General features: G+C 43.9%; 1 protein-coding gene across 1 annotated transcript; it reads right to left on the reverse strand.

Moving 5' to 3' along the window:
• Window positions 1-475: 475 nt before the first annotated feature.
• Window positions 476-3,740, reverse strand: RHEBL1 (RHEB like 1). The gene is made up of 8 exons (XM_006054538.4): window positions 3,445-3,740; window positions 2,764-2,835; window positions 2,360-2,427; window positions 2,001-2,083; window positions 1,854-1,910; window positions 1,606-1,653; window positions 1,188-1,269; window positions 476-1,011 (listed from the first exon to the last, which is right to left on the reverse strand). Exons 1-8 carry the CDS (start codon window positions 3,494-3,496, stop codon window positions 922-924), a joined length of 552 nt encoding a protein of 183 aa, XP_006054600.1. The 5' UTR covers window positions 3,497-3,740; the 3' UTR covers window positions 476-921.
• Between the last annotated feature and the right edge of the window lie 18,470 nt (window positions 3,741-22,210).

Below are 22,210 nucleotides of genomic sequence, written 5' to 3' on the forward strand. Positions count from 1 at the left end.
CTTCCTTTATTCAATTCTCTTAAAAAGTTAAAATCTTCGCAACACTTTAGTCCCTGCCTTCACACTACTTCACAGTTGTTACATCATTAGGAACAAGGGTCTTTCTTCCAACCCAAACGTATCCTCTCTGAGATCCAACAAATCCCAAGGCCCCAGGAGGGAAGCTAGGGCAGCATGTGGCAGCTGGCCACTAGAGGGCAGTGTTTCTGTAGTTAAGGGGGTTGTGAGAGCCTACAAATTTGGATGGGAGGGAGTGGCAGTCAGTTGGTTACCTGTATGGGAGAACAGGGTAGAAAAGAAAGTTGGGAAAAATAAGTAGTAAGTCTTAGGGTGATGGTCCTGAATGAATGAGGGGTAAGGAATAGGAACAAGGTTGGAGGAGTAAAAACCTTGATTCTCTACCAAAGGCCACAGTCATCACTTCTTAGAAAAGAAGATACTGGCCCTGAGTGCTCCCCAGACACAGAGAAGTCAATTACAAAAAGATTTCTCAGTTTATTTGCATATTTACATTGTCACTCCTGGGAGCCAGCTTCGCTTCAGGAGTCCCCAGCTCCCCTCACCCAGCCAACACCCAAAACCTACAGAGGAGACTGGGTCCTGAATAAACAATGCCCAGGACTCATATCCCAACCCCATAGATTATCACAGTTCATATATTTAGCAAAAACAGAGCTAGAGGACAGTGCCCATGAGACATCCTTGCCTCTTTGTAAACATGGACAACCAGGCCACGGGAGCCTGGGTAAGTGTGCAAACATGAGGGTACCTCACTGTGTGCCTAGAGGGCCAGGGACACAGCTGGCAACCAAACAAACCCGTGAAGTCCTGAGGGCGCCCCCACACGCCCCCACTGGAGCTTGGAAAATACCAGGGCAGAATCAAGGCAGCTGCGCCTTCCTCAAGAGCTCATCTCTGGGCTCACATGAGATGGCAGCGGCGCTCTTGTCCATATGAATTCTCTACCCGGGCAATCTCCTGGATGACTTTGGTGAAGATGCCTTGAGTCAGCTGCAAGGGATAAGGATTCAGGGCAAAAAAAAAAAAAAAATTGGTTGAGTTCACTGCCAATACCACCCAACTCTCAGGTGAATGCCCCACTCCCCCACCATCCCCACCACCAAGCAGTGGCATAAAAAGAAAAACACTGCTACCCCCACCACCTTCCTACTCTTCAGGCCCAGTACCTGATTATTTCGAGCAGATGACTCCATAAATGTTGCACCCCAGGAGGCTGCCAGCTTCTTCCCCTCAACAGCCTGGACCTCCCTAGAAGCAAATTCAGGACATGAAAATGAAGAATAGCAATAGGCCCCATGTTCTCTGAAAAATCTTTACAGAAACTAGACTTCCTCTGACTCATCTCATTCCAAGGTTTGGGAGAAGGTTTGGGAAAGAAGAAAATACAAGAAAACAAAGGAGCCTAGGACTGAGGCTTGAAATATGAAATTACAGCTTTTGAGATAGAAGGATCATTTTGTCTTAACCTTCAAGTTAGAAACGAAGAGGTAAAACGACTGGTTCAAATCAGTGGCAGAGCCAGGACAAGAGCCTGACTCATTCCTACACACTTTCCTTTGCCTTAAGCTACAGAGATTTCCATACCTGTCTGGAGAGAGATCGGCCTTGTTTCCCACCAGCACCACCGGCAGCCTGGGAGGAAACAGCAGTTACAACAGAATCCCCTCTGTTCCCCATGGACCCCAACCTTCTTCACATCATAGCTGGACAACTCCCCATCAAATCAGATAGGATCTATGTCCCGGCTTCCTCCTTAATTTGGATCAATACTCCCCTCTGCCTTCCCTCTTCCCTGGTGTCCACACTATGTCTTTATCCCCTGTGCCACGTACCGGGTTTTCCCGTGGCCTTCATGTAGCTTTTGGTACAGACTCTCAATGACTTGGAAGCTTTAAACACAAGAAAAGAATCTTACAATTTTATTCTGGGACAGCCCTCAGGTCCTCCCAAGTCCCCCACTCTCAACCTTGGTCACTTACCTATGCAGAGAGGTGACAGAATACACAAGCACATAACCATGGACCCCAATGATGAATGAATAGGGCAGAATGCTGTACTCATCCTGACAAGAAATAGAAACATCAATACCTTGATTCACAAGACTCAGATGGCCAAGTTTGCTGGGCTGCATCCTGGGGACCCTCCCTGTGGCACTCCCTACTCCAGTCACTTCTATCCAACAAGTACTTATAGAGTAGCTCCAAACAGCACTGCACACTGAAATACTGCTAAAATGCTTTTCTTTTAATACTACTTTACAGATGAGCCTCAGAGGCTACCAGACTTCATCTCCCAGGACTGAACTGCCACATTTAGACACCCTACCCCAAACTGGTACCTGCCCTGCTGTGTCCACCAGGTGTAGGTGAAACTCATCTTTGCCAACAGTCACTATCTTGCTGTAAGCTGAAAAGAAAAGAAAACTTGACTGTGAGGTGCCTTGTAGGGTGAGCAATCTGTGCCCCTATATATTAACACAGATGGGCCAGGTTCAAGGAGCTCTCCAGGAAACTTAAGATACAATGTTAGGCTTCTTATTATCTACACATGCACTATCCTGGACTCAGTATCTTGGAAAATGCACACTCGAGCTCCACTCACAGAACAGGATTGATAGAGAAGAGATTAGATTTAATATCTAATTAAATCATCCATTTGGCACCCGGAAAAATCCCAAAGTGTGGCCTTGGGGGGGGCACCCAAGCCCTCCCTACCCCACCCCAAGGGGAGAAATTTACTCACTATTCTCCACAGTAGGATCATAGTCTTCCAGGAACTCGCCCTCCACAAATTGATGTGCTAAAGATGTCTTCCCTGTGGGAAGCAGAGGTAATTGTAGCCAAATCACCCATCCACATTCATTTCCTCTGTCCTTTCGGGCTGAGGCCCTGGACTAAAGGAAACCCCGAATTAGCATCCTAGCCTGTGAATGCCCCATGCAATGCTTTCCCTTAGACTCCTTCACCCTCTTTTCGCCCCAGGTCTCTGCACCTTGGCCACCGGATGCATACAGTAGCGACGCAGGAAGCCTTTCCTGCTGTCTTTCCCCACCCAACTCCTGGGAAGATCCGGATTCCCCAGGATTCAGTCAGCCTTGCATCCGACACCTGAGACTTGCCCCACCCAGACCGCGCCCCCGCCATCAAATCCTGCCCCCACCTCCACCCCCCAGAGTAACGAACGCTGAGGACCACTGTGGTGTTCAAGCAGTAAGCCCATGTTAACTCTTCCATGCTCCAGCTTCCTGCCGCCTTGAACACTACCACCACCCCAGCCTTTCCCACTCCAACCTTTCAGTCCTCGCTCTACAAGCTGGTTCTAAGGATGCCACCATTTCTCCCTGGGTCGCCTTCCCGCGGCAGTGCGCCTCCTCTGGCCACAAAGCCGCGGTGCATTGGTGCTCTGCCCTAGACGGAGACTCACCTACAGAACGGTATCCGAGGATGACCACCTTCCTGTAGCGAACTAACGGCATGGCAGGAGCCGGCCCCGAGGGGCTTGTAGAACTTGGAGCTGAGAGAGCCCCAAGAAGAGAAAGTCGCAGTGCAGTCAGGTGTGGCAAGCGGCACGGGAAAGTCGCTCACTCTGAAGCTGCCAGGGGCAAGCTAGAGGGAAACCAAAACAAGCGCCGCGCCCGGAGCTGGCCACGTGATCACAACACAGCAAGACTAAGGCGAGGGAGCCGGGCGACCGGGGAACTACACTGCCGCGCCGCTCAGGGCTCCGCCCCCCAGGCCGCTCGCCATTGGTCCATTAGAAAGGATAGGGGCGGAGCCGTTAGCAGGAGGGAAGGGCGGGCCTCACGTGGAGCGGGAGAAAAAGGAGTTGCGCATGCGCACACTAGACCCGGTTCATTCATAAAGAAACAGAAAGGAACCCGGGGTCCTAGAGGTGTTTGCGCGTTTGCAATCGAGTAATAGTGGCTGCAAAGAATCGTGGATGGAAAAGCGTTGTGGCTGGGCTAGAATTTATGGTCAAAAGACTCTAGGTCTCCCTTTTGCAAGATCTCCGGAGTCCTTGGGTAGGGGAAAAAGGCCAAAGTTGTAATATATCCCCCTCCAAACTTTAGCCCCAGATATTTTGTCAGGTTTCTGTAGTCTTCCAGGATCTAACTTCGGAACTGCGATTCTTATTCCTTGAAAAATTGTTAGAATTTGTGGCCAAGTCCTCTGAGGTTTAGCTGTTACCGTTATCACAATCAAAGCATTTATTTATTCAACAAATACTTAAGCATATATCTGATCTGATCTGATCTGATATGTTTTAGCTATTACTCTATATTTGAAGATAGAGTGATGAACACAATAGATAAGGTCTCTGAGTTCACAAGCTTAAAATTCAGTTGGGAAGAAACAAACATAAACAAGTAAATGTTAGATAATATTAAGTGCAACAAAAAAAGCAGTGTTACAAGGGACTTCTGGGTGGTCTAATGCAGAGTACTCTTCGTTCCCAATGCAGAGGGCGGGGATTCAACCCCTGGTCAGGATACTAAGATCCCATATGCTGCAATTAAGACCCTGCGCAGCCAAATAAATAAAAATAAAGGGGGGGGGGGGCGGGAAACTGTGATAAGAAATGACTGGATTAGTCATTAGTGACACAAATTAGTGACTTTTCATTTCAAAACAAGCCCCATTTAAGCTGAAGTTCAAATGACACTAAGGAGCCAGCTAGGTAAAGATTCAGACAGAAGAATCCACCAGCACTAGAATGGAAATAAGTTTGTTAAAATCCAGAAGAGAGAAAGCCAGTTAGCCTAAAGTAGATGAAGTCTAAGAGGATCGCAGGTGCTAGCCCCTGTAAAGTAGTTTGGGCTAATTCTAAATACCTAGAAAGCTGCTGGTGATGGCTGTTGATGGTGTCATTAAGTAAATTGGGGCATGACATGATCTGAATTGTGTTTCTAAAAGATCTTTCTGACTGTGGAGAATGGACTGGGGTTTGAGAGAAACAGGAGCAAGTGGAACAAACAGGGAGATCAGCCAGGAGACTGTTATTTGTAGACCAGGTAAGGAGTGAGAGTGGCTTGACTAGAGTGATAGTGATGAATGAATTTCATTCAGAGAATTTGGGGTATGTTTTGAGGCTGAGGTTAAGTTCACTTGCTTGCTGAAGGTGTGGATACAGAAGGTGAGGGAGGAAAAAGAGGAAAGAAAACACCTAGATTTAGAGAGACTTTTACTTTATGCCAGGAGCATTGCACTGTCATCTTATTTAATATTCACCACAGCCTGAGGTTGTTAATTGGCATTGTTCACGCATTCATCAACAAATATTTATCAAACAACCACCATGTCCCAGTCACCCTTCCAGGTGCTTAGAATACAGCGGTGAACAATACAGACAAGGTCTCTGCTTACAAGGATCAAGTATTCTTTTGGGAGAAGACCAACAATCTACAAGCAAACAGTAAATAAGCTACAATTTAAAAAGTAATAACTGCAATGAGAAAAAATAAATAAGACATTAGTGGGCTAGAAAGTAATTGGGGTGTTATTCCTCTCTTTTTAAAATAATTTTATGTATTTATTCATTTTTTTGGCTGTGCTGGGTCATTGTTGCTGATTGGGCATATCTCTCTTTGCAGAGAGCAGGGGCTGCTCCCTAGTTGCATTGTTTGGGCTTCTCATCGCAGTGGCTTCTCTTGTTTTGGAGCACAGGCTCTAGGCATGTGGGCTCAGTAGTTGTGGTTCCCAGGCTCTAGAGCGAGGCTCAATAATTGTGATTCACAGGCTTAGTTGCTCTGTGACATGTAGGATCTACCCAGACAAGGGATAGAACCTGAGTCTCCTGCCTTGGCAGGCAGATTCTTTACCACTGAGCCACCAGGTAAGCCCCATACTCTCTTTTTATATATCCTAGAAAGCCTGAGGAGGTAACATTTGTGTCCGTGACTTGAGTTGTTGCTGTTGTTTAGTTACTAAGTCATGTCCAAGTTTTTTGAGACCTCATGGACTGCAGCCAGCCAGATTCCTCTGTACATGAGATTTCCCAGATAAAAATACTGGAGTGGGTTGCCATTTCCTTTTCTACGGGATCTTCCTGACCCAGGGATCAAACCTGCATTTCCTGCATTGGCAGGTGGATTCTTTACCACTGAGCCACCAGAAAAACTTGAGTAATGGGTAGCTGTTATTACTGTTCTCTTACAGATGTAGAAACTGAGACTTTGTCATATAGGTAGCATACAAAAGTTATTTCTTCTGGAAGACCCTGATGAGGCGAGTGTGTAGGAGTTAGATTGTATTAGAGGACAGGCTTTATAAAACTAAAGAACCATCTCGTGCTTAAAAATATCCATATCCACAAAAGTTATTTCAAAGAGCCACTTTTTAATCTGGTCTCAGGAAAGGACCTTTACTGTTGGGTAAACGAAGTTCCTTGTAGAGCAGCAATTTTATGTTGGATTATTGGGCCTGAATGAGGTTGGCAGTAATCCCAGATTAGGTTTTAAACACTGTAGAATAAAATAAAGAACTGGATTCAATTCAATAAACTTTTATTCATCTCTTCCTTTGTATCAGGCACTCTTACCATATCTTGCACAGTAGGTATATAAAGGTAAGTAATAGATGCCTTTTTTATTGCTTGTCTTTCCAGGTTAACTTTCTACACTTTTCCACCTAGATTTGTGTCTAAGAGGTAGACCTTGATCCTTGGATCCCAGGGGGGTTCAGCCAAAGAGGAGTACTCACAGAACAGAAGGAAGAGATGGTCTGTTCCCACCATGAAGGTCACAGCACCTCTCAAAGCACTCCTCTTACCCCAACACAGGCAGCTCTCATGTTCTATTTCCAGTAATTGCCTCCCTCACCCTTCAGGCCCGCAGTAGTTAAGAGCTTCTCTGATACTCACCTGGGGTGCTGCTCTATCCCCTTTGTTTTCCTACACCCTGCCCGCACCTTTGTAAATAGTCTATTTATTAAAACATCCTCGAACTCTCTTGTTTTCAGTCAAGAAGAAGGCAAAAGGACTAAAACAAAGGACTTTCTATTGTGAGGTTTTTTTTTTTGTTTTAATGCAGATACAAGATCTCATGGAAAATTTTCTCCTACATCTTGAACAGAACTGTATCATATGGTCATCTCTACTTACAAGAGAGCCAGGAAATTTTGTTTAGCATTTTGTTTTCCACTCTTTGCAAAGGAAAGCAAAAGAGAATAGGAACAAATGTTTAGTGAGCCATTCTAATAGACCTGCGTATCTTGAGACCAAGATATTTGTTAAATATCAATCACCATAAAGGGAAGGCATAAATGGTTACTTCATAAAGATCACAGATATGCAAAGATCACCAATAAAGGATAAAATGAGGGAAGCAAACTACCCTAATGTTTGATAAATAAGCTTAGCATAAAATTTCTAGAGACAGCATCATACATTGCTCTATTTCAAACAGCTGAGATAAAATGAAGATGAATTGCTGCCAGAAAACTGTTTTAAGTATCTCTATGAAAAATGAAGGGACTTCCCTGCACTCTACTGGTTAAGACTTTGCCTTCCATTTCAGGAGGTCCTGGTTTGATCCCTGGTTGGGGAGCTAAGATCCTACATGCCTTGAGGCCAAAAACCAAAACATAAAACAGAAACATTGTAACAAATTCAATAAAGACTTTTAAAAAATGGCCCACATCAAACAAAAATCTTGAAGAAAATAAAAATGTTTTTACTATTAATAAAGGTTTGCATTGAAATGATGGGTCCCATTTCACAGATCTTCTTGGTTTCTCACAGTTTTGGTGGAGGAATAGTTATGGCTTCACCTCCCTGCTAATATATCAGTTATCTATTGTTGCATAACAAACTATATCAAAACTTGGTGGTTTAAAACAACACCAATGTATTGTTTCTGATGATTTCATGGATTGAATTGGCAGTTCTTCTGTTGGCTCTCCTGGACTCACTCATGGGGCTAACAGAAGCCACAGACCCTGTTGGAAGGTCCTCTCCTTCAACTAGGTACAGTTACACCTCTCTTGGATTCTTGCGACCCTTTCTTCCCTCGCCCTTCAGGTCTAGGGGTTAGCACCTCTGGTGACTCCCCACTGAAGACAGACTCTGAATACTTCAAAACACTTGTAGATACTCCATTATCCTGTCCACACTTTTATGAACATTCCCTTCATTCTATGCTCCTCAATTCCCCATTCGAGTATGCAATCTATTTCCTGCGAGGATTCTGAATGATACACTTCCGAACGTCATAGTAGGAAAAATTATCAAACAAAATTATAGCAGGTTTCACATTACAGTAAAACTAGCTAGAACCATAGAAGAAATTTTTCTTCAAGAAAAAAAAAGAAAAAGAGGAAGGAAAGAAAAAAGGGAGGAAGGAAGAATGAAAAGGTGATTGATTCTGTCTGGAAAGATCAAAGAGATTTCACATGATAACTGATAAATGAGCTGAAACTTAAAGCTCAAGAATGCCCTGAGCAAAAAAGCAAAATGCTGGGATGGAGAGGGATAAATTAGGAGTTTAGGATTAACATATGTATACTATGTATATATGTATGTAAAATGGACGGGGCTTCCCTGTTGGCTCAGTGGTAAAGATTCCACCTGCCAGTGAGGGAGACACGGGTTTGATCCCTTTCCAGGAAGATTCCAAATGCCATGGGGCATCTAAGCCCATGTACCACAACTATTGAGCCTGTGCTCTAGAGCCCGGGAACCACAAGTACTGAGTACCGCAACTACTGAAGCTCCTTGCCTAGAGTCTGTGCTCTGCAGTGAGAAGCCCCCGCAGTGAGAAGCCTGCATACAGCAAAGAAGAGAAGCCCCCATGCAGCAGTGAAGATCCATCACAGTCAAAAATAAATCAAATTATTATTATTTTTTTTTTTTTTAGGCACCGGGTCAAATTATTATTTTTTAAAATGGAGGTACTTCCCTGGTGGTCCAGTGGTTATGACTCCATACTCCCAACATAGCGGGTACGGATTTCATCCCTGGCTGGGGAACTAACATCCTGCATGCCACACAACTGGGCCTAAAAATATAAATAAAATGGATAACCAACAAGGACCTACTGTATGGCACACGGAACTACGCTCAATATCTTGTAATAACCTAAAATGGAAAAGAATCTGGAATATATATAATTGAATCACTTTGCTGTGAATCACTATGCTGAAACTAACACAACATTGTAAATCAAATATGTTGCTGTTGTTCAGTCCCTCAGTCGTCTCCAATTCTTTGTGACCCCATGGACTGCAGCACACCAGGCTTCCCTGCCCTTCACCAACTCACAGAGTTTGCTCAAACTCATGTCCATTGAGTCAGTGATCCCATCCAACCATCTCGTCCTCTGTCGTCCCCTTCTCCTCCTGCCTTCTATCTTTTCTAGAATCAGGGTCTTTTCCAATAAGTCAGCTCTTCACATCAGGTGGCCAAAGTATTGGGGCTTCAGCTTCAGCATCAGTCCTTCCAATGAATATTCAGGGTTGATTTCCTTTAAGATCAACCAGTTTGCTCTCCTTGCTGTCCAAGGAACTCTCATTCCATTAAAAAAAAAAAGTTTTAAGGCAAAATGCTAAGAGAAGAGCAAAAGCACAGTGTATTTGGAAATACAGAGTGGATCCTGTACTTGCAGCATTCTATGTGTGTGGGCTATGTGTGGAAATTAAGGCTGGAGATTTGACTGGGATCAGATCAAGGAGGGTTCTGAATGCCAGATTTAAAAATTTGATCTTTATTCAGTATCCCAAGGGCTTTCAAAATATACCACTAGCAGTATGTAAGATGACTTAGTTAATACACAAACTTAAAAATAACATAACAAATTTTTTTTGTTATGTAATTTTTAATGTGTGGTAGGAAAAATAAGAGCCTTAATGCCAAAACGATGACTTCACAAATATTCTTGCTTAGATGAGGCTGAAACTGATAGAAAGAAAAGACAGTAAAATACTAAATAATTATATGGGTGGAATGGGACTATAGACATAGTCATCAAAATAGTAAGAGGTTTGGGAAGCTCTGCAATGAGCAGTGGGACCTTTGCTATTTCCCAGGTGGAAGTGTTGTGGGGAGGACAGTACCATGAAGACAGCTGTTCTTTGTAAGGATCTCGCTGGTGACCCTGTGGAGAAGGATGTACCAGGAGAGACTGAGGCTGGAGGCAGCAGCACAATTAGGAAGCTGATATCCAGGAGGAGAAAGATGAGGGCCTGGACCACAACAGCAACAGAGAGGATGCCGAGGACTCATACAAAGGGTGCTCCAGACAGAACTTGAAAAGATGATGACTTGATTAAAAGAGGCCAAATTCCATTTATAGATGTGGAGGACATGGGGAGAACAGGAATTGCTTAGTGGGGGAATGGGGAGAGTATTGAATCAATGCACTGATTTTTTACATAGTTGTTTTGTTTGTTTGTGGATTTTTTGTTTTTGCCACATCACACGGCATTTGGGATTTTTGTACTTCAACCAGGGATAAAACCCATGCCTCCTGCAGTGGAAGTGCGGAATCTTAACCACTGGACCACCAAGGAAGTCTCTAATGTACTTATTTATGACCTCTGGATTTTGAGACAACTTTCAGCTGTTCACATATTAATGAGCCAGTTAAGGACATGTATCTCTAGGCACTCACCAGAAAAAATAACCAGGATGCACGTGAAGGTATCTCCCCTGCATGTTCATACATCTGTACTTTCCTCATCCTTATCCCTCTTCTTAAATTTTGCTATCATGGAGTTTGATAAACACCAACTCATTTCAGAAAAATTAGCACTACTTAGCTCCTCTAAAGGGACCTTGCTTGATCCAAGGACCACAATCAGCAACTTCCAAAATAACTGAATTATAACATATGAGAGCTGGAGGACTTTGGCGATCATCTGGTACAGTTATTCTGAAGAGTGAGGACATGTTAGAGTCACTCAGAGAGTTTGTTAATGCACAGATTGTTGAACCCTACACCAGAGTTTTTGATTCAATAGGTCTGGGTAGGAACCAAAAATGTGTCTTTTGAACAAGTTTCCAGGCAATTCTGAGGTTGCTGGTCTAGAGACCACACTTTGAGAACCACTGATGGAGCACAACTACTCCAAACTACAGACTGAGAAAATGCAGCCTGGAGAAGTAAAGTGCATTATACCAGTGAAATATCATGGAAAGAATATGGACTTTGCAGTCAACCAGACCTGGTTTCAGATCCTAACTGACTCACTTTGTGATCTCAGGCAGGTACTTGACTCCTCTGAGCCTCAGTTTCTCTTCTGTGAAATGGTCAGAATAACCAGGTAGTAAACATTTGTCATTCTTTCCAGCTGCCACAGAAAGCCTGAGTTGCCAGGTAGTGGCCACGGTGTCAGCGGTGCCTTCCAGCCTCTAGTCAGGGCATCAGCCCGCGCACTGCACTGTCCAGTGTTTAATGGCAGTTGCCACAATGCCCCTGGCTTGGTTCTGTCATCTGAGGCATTGTTTTTGGCTGTACAACCTTGGAACCAGACCTTTAGCCCTCCTATGACCTGAAAAAATCTTTCTGGCATCAAATACTGGCTTTTGCACAACTCTTGTGAGAAGTAAATGAGATAATCCCTATCACTCAATTGAAAAATATTTGGTACTCATTAAATTGAAGCCATCGAAAGAACTATCATTATTAGTTTGAAAATGAATGAGCAGTTTGGCCAGAGAGGTATTCACAGAAGCAGATGGCCTGGCTCCCTCCCTGGACACCACTGAGAAAGGCAATGCAGGGAGGAGCACTCAGTCTAGCCAGCTTGGGAACTGGACTTTCTCAGGACACCTCCAAATGGTCATGCGCTAGGGAAGCCTCAAATTAATTCATGAACACCAGATCTGGGTTCCCACCATGCTTTCCCTTTCCACTACCAAGGAAGTCTGTGCTTCTCTATCTAGGGCACTCCCTTTTCCAGTGAGGTACCAGTTTGTTGCCCGATGAACGGAAAATTAGGATAAAGAAGAAGGTATTTCAACCAGGTCATATGGAGACCCAAAGAACCATCCCTGACCCACCAGTGACCACATTCAGCACCTCTCTCCTCAAGATAATTCTAGGCATGGACTTCCCTGGTGGTCCATTGGTTAAGAATCTGCCTGCCAACTCAGGGGACACAGGTTCAATCCTTGGTCCATCCCTGGTCTGGAAGGAGTCCACACACCACAGGGCAACTGGGCCTGTGCACCGCAACTACTGAAGCGTACAAGCTCTGGAGCCCATGCTTCTCAACAAGAGAAGCCACCGCAGTGAGAAGCCCATGCACCACAACTAGACATCAGCCCCCACCTGCGCCATAACTAGAGAAATCCTGAGCGCAGCAATGAAGACGCAGCACAACTCCCCCAAAATAATAAATTAATGCATAAATGAAAGATAATTCTAGGCACATGGTAACAAACTGATTGACTGAGTTGCCCATTTGCCACATTCCATTTTGGATTAATAGATCGATACTGGTTGATCAAGGACACTTTCTTTCATTTTGTTGTTGTTCAGTCCCTCTGTTGTGTCCAACTCTTTACAACCGCATGGTCTGCAGCACGCCAGGATTCCCTGTCCTCCACCATCTCCTGGAGCTCACTCAAACTCATGTCCATTGAGTTGGTGATGCCATCCAACCATCTCGTCATCTGTCATTCTCTTCTGCTCCTGCCTTCTATCTTTCCTAGCATCAGGATCTTTTCCGATAAGTCGACTCTGAATCAGGTGACCAAAGTAGTGGAGCTTCAGCTTCAGCTTTCCAATGAATTCCAATGAATTCAGTCTTTAATGAATATTAAAGCTTGATTTCCTTTAGGATTTACTGGTTTGATCTCCTTGCAGTCCAAGGACTCTCAAGAGTCTTCTCCAACATCACAGTTCAAAAGCATCAATTCTTCGGCACTCAGCCTTCTTTATGGTACAGCTCTCACATCCATACATGACTACTGGAAAAACCATAGCTTTGACTAGATGGACCTTTGTTGCCAAAGTAATATCTCTGCTTTTTAATGCACCATCTAGGATTGTCATAGCTTTTCTTTCAAGGAGCAAGGGTCTTTTAATTTCATGGCTGCAATCACCATCTGCAGTGATTTTGGAGCCCAAGAAATAAAGTCTCTCACTATTTCCATTGTTTCCCCATTTACTTACCATGAAGTAATAGGACCAGATGCCATGACCTTAGTTTTTTTTAATGTTTAGTTTTAACATTTACCCTATCTATTTGTGAAGTGATGGGACCAGATGCCAGCTTTTCACTCTCCTCTTTCACATTCATCAAGAGGTTCTTTAGTTCCTTTCTGCTTTCTGCCATAAGGATGGTGTCATCTGTATATCTGAGGTTATTGATATTTCTCCTGGTAATCTTGATTCCAGTTTGTGATTCATCCATCTGGCATTTTGCATGATGTACTCTGCATATAAGGTAAATAAACAGAGTGACAATATACAGCCTTGACACACTCCTTTCCCAATTTTGAACCACTCTGTTGTTCCATGTTCAGTTCTAACTGTTGCTTCTTGACCTGCATACAGGTTTCTCAGGAAAAAGTTAAGGGGGTCTGGTATTCCTATCTCTCGAAGAATTTTCCACAGTTTGTTGTGACCCACACAGTTGAAGGTTTTAGCATAGTCAATAAAGCAGAAGTAGATATTTTTCTGGAACTCTCTTGCTTTTTCGATGATCCAACGGATGTTCACAATTTGATCTCTGGTTCCTCTGCCTTTTCTAAATCCATCTTGAACATCTGGAAGTTCTCCATTCATGTACTATTGAAGCCTAGCTTGGAGGATTTTGAGCATGACCTTGATAGCATGTGAAATGAGTGCAATTGTGCAGTAATTTGAACATTCTTTGGCATTGCCCTTCTTTAGGATTGGAATGAAAACTGATCTTTTCCAATCCTGTGGCTGCTGCTGAGTTTTCCAAATTTGCTGGCATATTGAGTGCACACTTTAAAAGCATCATCTTTTAACATTTGAAATAGCTCAGCTGAAATTCCATCACCTCCCCTAGCTTTGTTTGTAGTGATGCTTCTTAAGGCCCATTTGACGTCACATTCCAGGATGTCTGGCTCTAGGTGAGTGATCACACCATCATTGTTATCCAAATCATAAAGATTTTTTTTATAGTTCTTTTGTGTATTCTTGCCACCTCTTCTTAATATCTTCTGTTTCTGTTAGGTCCATACCATTTCTGTCCTTTATTGTGCCCATCTTTGCATGAAGTGTTCCCTTGGTATCTCTAATTTTCTTGAAGAGATCTCTAGTCTTTCCCATTTTATTGTTTTCCTCTATTTCTTTGCATTTTTCACTTAGGAAGTCTTTCTTATCTTTCCTTTCTGTTTTTTGGAACTCTGCATTCAGATGTTTTACTTTTCTTTCTTTCATTTCAGATACATTAACATAAAGCAGAGAAAGTTGAGAGAAATCTTTTTCTCCTTCTGCCTTACTCTTCACTCCCTGCTTTATCCAATCAACCACCAAGTCCTATCAATCCCACAAATATAACTGTTTCCTGAAACTGTCCTTTCCATCTCTACTGCCATCTCTTTAACTCAACCAATACCATCACTCATTATCTCATTATCCATTTTGCTTGCTCCCCTCCATGGGCCCACTAACTCCGTTCTAATCCATTCTCCACTTAGGAGCTAGAATGACCTTTTCAAAACCCAAATTTAATCAGGCCACTCCTTTCAACTAAAACCTAATTAATTTAATCCATTAAAATAATTGCTTATTTCCAGCAGATTCATGTCAATGTATGGCAAAACCAATACAACATTGTAAAGTAATTAGCCTCCAATTAAAATAAATAAATTTATATTAAAAAATAAAATGATTGCTTATTTCCTAGAAAAATGTCAAAAATCCTTAGTATAGTATTGCTACGATGCCTAAGAGTATTTGCAAGTTCAGTTCAGTCGCTCAGTCACGTCTGAATGTTTGCAACCCCATGGACTGCAGCACACCAGGCCTCCCTCTCCATCACCAACTCCCAGAGTTTACTTGAACTCATCTCCATTGAGTTGGTGACACCATCCAACCATCTCAGCCTCTGTTGTCCCCTTCTCCTCCTACCTTCAATCTTTCCCAGAATCAGGGTCTTTTCAAATGAGTCAGCTCTTCGCATCAGGTGGCCAAAGTATTGGAGTTTCAGCTTTAGCATCAGTCCTTCCAATGAATATTCAGGACTGATTTTCTTTAGGATGAACTAGTTGGATCTCCTTGCAGTCCAAGGGACTCTTAAGAGTCTTCTCCAACACCACAGTTCAAAAGCATCAATTCTTCGGCGCTCAGCTTTCTTTATAGTCCAACTCTCACATCCATACATGACCACTGGAAAAACCATACCTTTGACTAGATGGACTTTTGTTGGCAAAGTAATGTCTCTGCTTTTTAATATGCTCTCCAGGTTGGTCATAATTTTCCTTTCAAGGAGTAAGCGTCTTTTAATTTCATGGCTGCAATCACCATCTGCAGTGATTTTGGAGCCCAAAAAAATAAAGTCTGTCCTTGTTTCCACTGTTTCCCCACCTATTTACCATGAAGTGATGGGACTGGATGCCATGATCTTCGTTTTCTGAATGTTGAGCTTTAAGCCAACTTTTTCACTCTCCTCTTTCACTTTCATCAAGAGGCTCTTTAGTTCTTCTTCACTTTCTCCCATAAGGGTGGTATATGCATATCTGAGGTTATTGATATTTCTCCCAGGAATCTTGATTCCAGCTTGTGCTTCATCCAGCCCAGCGTTTCTCATGATGTACTCTGCATATAAGTTGAATAAGCAGGGTGACAATCTACAGCCTTGATGTACTCCTTTCCTTATTTGAAACCAGTCGGTTGTTCCATGTCCAGTTCTAACTGTTGCTTCCTGACCTGCATACAGATTTCTCAAGAGACAGGTCTGGTGGTCTGGTCTTCCCATATCTTTCAGAATTTTCCACAGTTTGTTGTGATCCACACAGTCAAAAGCTTTGGCATAGTCAATACAACAGAAAAAGATGTTTTTCTGAAACTTTCTTGCTTTTTAGATGATCCAGTGGATGTTGGCAATTTGATTTCTAGTTCCTCTGCCTTTTCTAAACCCAGCTTGAACATCTGGAAGTTTGCAATTTATGTACTGTTGAAGCCTGGCTTGGAGAATTTTGAGCATTACTTTACTAGCGTGTGAGATGAGTGCAATTGTGTGGTAGTTTGAGCATTCTTTGGCATTGCCTTTCTTTGGGTTTGGAATGAAAACTGACCTTTTCCAGTCCTGTGGCCACTGCTGAGTTTTCCAAATTTGCTGGCATATTGAGTGCAGCACTTTCACAGCATCATCTTTTAGGATTTGAAATAGTATTTGCAGGAGCTTTAATAAATATTTGTTGAAGGAAGGGTGTCTCTGGACCTGAGAGGAACTGCCTTGTCTCTTGTGTGTTAATCTGACTTGTTTAAATCTCAGAGCACCTCCTTATTTCCAACCCCTTGGAAGCACCTCATTGTAGTATAGTAGCCTCTAGCATTACAAAGTGATTTTCCTCAAGGTCACAACTGGTGACTAAGCACCAAATAGAATATACAGCCCTATTGTTCTTAACTGGGGAACCACGGTCAAGTGAGAGGCAATCACAGTTCAAAAGCGACAACCACCAGTAGGACGCTTGACCTTCCTGCTACACTCCCACCAAGTTTCCAGGCCTTCATATAGAGTCTTTAAAAGATAAAGGAAATCCACCTTCTTACCCTCCCAAAGAAGTCCCATTCATCTTTAGACAATTCCACCAGTTGTTGAAAATGAGACATTTCAAAGAATAATCTACCCTAACCAGTTTATCAAGGGATAGAATGAGGGCAAGCAGGCCATAAGAGAGAGAGAGAGACCAGTTCTCCCTCCTGTGGTGGTGCTAAGGTGTCTTGACCAGCTGCCTCTGAGAGAAGAGGAAGGTGGGTGACTTGGGCCCCAGCTTAGCTCAGGGAGAGATTCAGGCTCTCTAGCCTCAGAGATTCTACGAGCTCCTATAGACTAGCCAGGACTAGAACAAGGAAAGGATGTGTGTGGAGGAAATGGGATTAATCCCAGCTCAAATGTTGGGTGGAATCCCAGCTGCTGCAGCTGCTGAGGGCTTAACCAGCTGTTCCCTGGGCAGCTGCAATGTTCAGCCCAGACTCGGCTCTCAGGGTGGCAGCTCTGTATCAGCTTAAGGCCATCAGCTCCAAGCAAAGTCAAGGCTCTGCAGAAAGAATCGCTGGAAAGCAAAAGAGAATAGCAGAAAGCCCCAGTTCCGAGAACTTTTGTTTGGACATCATGTGGTTTGAAATCAGACAACTGTGTTCTTAGGTTATGTGGTCTCAAGGAGGGAAGTTGAGAGACAGTTTGGGTTTAGGTTTCAGAGAGAAGCAAAGCAAGGACTGGAGGTACTGCCTTCAATTCTCCTTTCCTCTCCTGTCCTGCTTCAATTTCCCTACACTTCCCCCACCACCATGGGTTTCCATAACATGTCCCCCATGGGAATGGATGCATTTCCTGCTTGTGATCAGAATTAGTGACACTCACATGCTCTGATGAGGACTAATGTACTTAGGGATAAAGATAACCCCAAAAGCCCACCTAATTGTGAATTTATTTTTTAAACAAATATTTATTTTTGGCTGCAGTGGGTCATGGTTGTGGCACTCAGGTTCAGTAGTCGCAACGGACAGGCTTATTTGCCCCATGGCATGTAGGATCTTAGTTCCCCAAACAGCGATCAGTCCCATGTCCCCTGCATTGGAAGGTGGATTCTTAACCACTGGATCACCAGAGAAGTCCCAGCAGTTTCTTTTTTTAAGTGCAAATTTGATTTTCCTCTTCACCTGTTTCAAATCCTGCAACTGTTTTCCAAATTTCAGACAGAATTGAAAATCCTTCAAGTTACCGCATCTCCCTTGCACTGTACTGAACCTGTCAGTGCTCCTCAGATTCATCTTATCATCACTCCCCAACTCCAATCCTTGGCACATACTGTTCTCTTTGCTTGAACAACTCTTATCCATCTCTCAGGTCTCAGCTTAAACGTCATTTCTCATCTCATCACCACACTCAACCACCTTCTAACCACTTATGCCTATCTCCCCAGAGGACTTGTAAGAACTGTGCTTGACTTTACTGTCCTATCCCCATGGCACAACACCATATTTTGGCACATAGCAGGTACTCAACAAACCCTGATTAGAGATACCCCTTTCTCATGGGAGATGTTCATCATCAACCAGGTCACATATAGAGACAATAACACAGAGAAGTGGGCTTGAATGTGCTAACTGGCCACAAAATCCCCCATAGGGAAATACCCCAACCAGCCATAGACTGCTTCCCATAGACAGCTGCTTCAGGCTCCCAGACAGAGAAGAAAGTTTCCTCCAATAGAGCAGGAACCACAAAAGCAGTCAGGGATAAACATCTCAAGACTCTAGGTCAGAAATGCTAATTTTTCAAACAGAGTTCATTATTTTTACTAAGGACCCCATCTTAGCACTGGGTCCTTTTTATGTTTTTTGGCTGTATAGCATCTTCATTGCTGTGTGTGGGCTTTCTCTAGTTGAAGGGATCGAGGGCTGCTCTCTAGTTGCAATGCGCAGACTTCTCCTTGTGGTGGCTTCTCATTGTAGAGCACAAGTTCTAGGGCGTGCAGGCTCAGCAGTTGTAGTGCACAGGCTTAGTTACCCTGAGGCAGGCGGGATCTTCCCAGACCAAGGATCAAACCCATGTTGCTTGCATTGCAAGGTAGATTCTTAACCACTGAACCACCAGAGAAGTCCTGGCCTCTTCTTATTTCAAACATTTCTAGAAGCTTGCTTTATTCTGCTAGAGCTCCCATAACAAAATATCATAGACTGGGTGGCTTAGACATCAAACATTTATTTTCTCATAGTTTTGGAAGCTAGAAAAATCCAAGATCAAGGTTCCAGCCAATGCAATTTCTGGTGAGAGCTCTCTTTGTGGCCTGTAGATGGCTGCCTTCTCACTACGGCCTTTAGTTGAACATGTGAAGAGAGAGAAACCAAGCACTCTCCTGTGTCTTCTTGAAACGACACTAATCCCATCAGGTCAGGGCCCACTCTAATGACCTCATTTAACCATAATTACTTCCTTAGAGGCCCCATTTCCAAATATAGCCACACAGACAGGAGAGTTTCAACAGATAAATTTGGGGGTGACATACATTCAGTCCATAACAAAGCTCAATATTCCCTCTCCTCTAATTCAAAAAGAGCTGAGAGTCTTCTCTTGCTTTCTGGGTTGGTGTACCCACCTGCTATGGATTACTGCCAGAAACTTGCACCTACATCTATATTTCCTTAAGCAGTGGCTAGGTAAGGAAGCCAGTCCTCCAGACAGGAAGAAGAAGAGTCAACGAAAATGAGAGAGTACTGTCAGAAAGTGAGACTTACTAGTGACTCAGTGAAGGGAATGAGGAAGAGTTAACACTAGCTTAAGACCCCATAGGATGTGGCCCCATCCATGAAGGCAGTCTTATGGTTATTCCTGCCCCAGTTTCCTCTTCTGTAATACAATCTCACTGGGTTATGTGAGGACTAAATGAGGACACAGGTAAAGTGCTAAAACAGGGCCTAGCCTGTAGTACGTTCTCAGGCAGCGTTAGCTATAGTTACACTCCCCAGTCTCCTGTTCTAACCAGCCTGCGCATTTGAATTCCAGATTCCAAGTCCTTGCTCACGTTGTTACTTCTATCTGGAATGGCCTTTCTAGTCTCCTCCACCTACACATGCTACAACATCCTATTCAGGCCCTACTTTCTCCACAAGGCCTTCTGGGTACAAATATGACATTTACCACCCATTCAACTCATCTAAAGTAACACTGTTGCTTAGGTAGTTAACCATCTTAAACTTTTGAGAAACTATTTCTTAATTTTTATTTTCTTCCGTGTCTAATATGATGCTACACTGTGTATGTTCAGCAAATCCTGATGAAGAAAGGAAGGGGAGAAAAATCTGAATTCTGGGTAATAAAAAGGTCACGGAAACCTTTACCATCTGAGCCACCTGGGAAGCCCCCAAAGTTCACCTGAACCTCAACACAGTGCTTCTCAACTCCAGTTTCCCAAAATGCCAAGAGGTCTTGGCAGGATGATCAACAAAATGCTCTGTAAATTCTCAAAACAAGATTACTTTTAATTATACTTCAGTTCTAAAGCAAACCCACATCTGTCACATAGCACTTTCTGAAGAACGGAATGTTACGAAATCAAACAAGTAAAGGGGCAACACAACCCCCCAAAAGTCTGGGAACCACTGATAATGCTGATTCTGGTAGAGTGGTATGGAGAGAAGCAGACAGTCTACAGACAGCAGAGCAGCAAAGGCAGCGAGAAATAGATGCAGAGCATAGAACACTTGGTAGTTTCCATTCCAACTGGACACATACACTGCTATTGTCAACGATCTTGTCAGGCAGGGATCAGTAACTCCAGTTCTGCCTGACTTCCAAGTCATGCCCTTTCCCTAATCCTCACTGCCTATTTTGTTAATGAGAAGGGGTGTTGCACTTAGAGATGTCCTGTGGCCCAGTTGAATATGCCTCCTGGCCATCTTCATAGAGATGGTGTTCTTTGCTGCTTGAGGGGAGGTAATGGATTTTATTTTAGGAAGCTAGGAGAGCCTCAGAGGAAAAGAATAATGAGGAATGAAAGTGGGGGTGCAAGTGGGGGAGGTGAGAGGTGAGCCTTCGACCTGGGAAGTAGTCTATAGGATGTAGTTTAAGGGAAACCAATTAATTCTTGTCCCCAAATATCTCCTGCCCAACACATTAAGGTGCTAGGAATCAGCACCATTATGGCTTTATGGTTTAAGGCCTTATTTTCAGCAGGCCTTTAAAATACATGCATCATGTGAAAAGAGTAGTAAAAACAAGGAGCCCATCAACAACATAGAAATTTGTAAGTTTAGTCATCACCTGGAGTGACATGACAGGAGGGCATCAGGATCTGACAGAATGAGACAAGGGCAGGTTTAGAAAGTAGGAAAGGTCCACAGCTTGGAGTGTGTTTCTGAAGTCACTCTGAAAGGGGAAGGGTGGTGGTAATGGGCACCTGGTGAGGACAGAGGGAAATGGCTGTGGAAGGATATAAAGGTAAACTTAGTTGTCGTTTAGTCGCTAACATGAGCTGTAGCCTGCCAGGCTCCACTGTCATGGGATTTCCCAGGCCAGAATACTGGAGTGGGTTGCTATTTCCTTCTCCAGAGATCTTCCCCACCCAGGGGTTGAACTTGCTTCTCCTGCTTGGCAGGTGGATTCTTTACCACTGAGCAAAGGTAAATTTCGCCTGTTTCCAAATGTTGGTTTTATCAAGCACTACCTGGAACCCTAAATATGCTTTCACCTCCAAACACTGAACCCAAAGGGACCCAGGGTGAGGGAGATAAGTAGGCTAACTTGGATGCACATCAAAGTCTGGATTACTACAGGCTACAATATACCTCCAGCTTCCAGGAGCCACAGAGCTAAACCAAGAAAGAGGGATGCAAAAGTGCCACTTTCCAAATGAGAGGCAGGTGGGCTCCTCACCAGCCCCTGACACCTGTGGCTCAGCCTGGCAGCTTAACAGGCCCATCCACTCCGTCTTGCCTCCGGCGAGAAGGCTCTTTTGCACAAATCCATCCACCATCTGTACAGCATATAGTTCCTCTTTCCTCGGGGCTAGAAGGGAACCGATCCTGAAGGCCACTAGAGGGCAGTGTATAGCAGGGACCTTGCTCTGGAAGAGCACAGCTGCCACAGGAAGGGTGGGCTCCTGGTGGTACCAACACTTAACCATCCTCCAGGCCCTGACACTCTCCTTCCAGTGCACTGCAACTCCCTCGGAGCTTCCATTCCTAACTCAGAGGCACCTGCCTGCCTAGATTCCAGGGAAGCAGAGCTAGCAATAATGGGAGAGGGGAGAGGGGAAAGGGGGAGGAAGCCAGTAGAAACAACAACCAGGACAGCTGATCAGAAAGGGGACTCAGTTTTTAATTCCTACATTCCCTTGCTTGGAGAGCCTATGTCCCCTCTGCTGCCATACATCTGGGCTGAAGTTGCTCTCTGTGCTCAGCCCATCAGGAAGAACAGGTTCCAGCCCTCTGTGCAGGTTCTTTCTCTTGATCAAGAATGTATGGAGACTACCAGTTATGAATTGGCTATGGTTTTTCCAGTAGTCATGTATGGATGTAAGAGTTGGAATGAAAGCTGTCCACCGAAGA

This window comes from Bubalus bubalis, chromosome 4 (genome assembly GCF_019923935.1).
Source record: "Bubalus bubalis isolate 160015118507 breed Murrah chromosome 4, NDDB_SH_1, whole genome shotgun sequence".
Lineage (NCBI taxonomy): Eukaryota > Metazoa > Chordata > Mammalia > Artiodactyla > Bovidae > Bubalus > Bubalus bubalis.

What these genes read in the sequence shown, in the direction of transcription:
- RHEBL1 (XM_006054538.4), bottom strand. Translation starts at nt 3,496, where the DNA reads ATGCCGTTAGTTCGCTACAGGAAGGTGGTCATCCTCGGATACCGTTCT. An exon ending in TGGTGGACACAGCAGGGCAG is followed by an intron (nt 2,084 to 2,359) that starts GTACCAGTTTGG and finishes ATTTCTTGTCAG; the next exon opens with GATGAGTACAGCATTCTGCC. An exon ending in TCTGTCACCTCTCTGCATAG is followed by an intron (nt 1,911 to 2,000) that starts GTAAGTGACCAA and finishes TTGTGTTTAAAG; the next exon opens with CTTCCAAGTCATTGAGAGTC.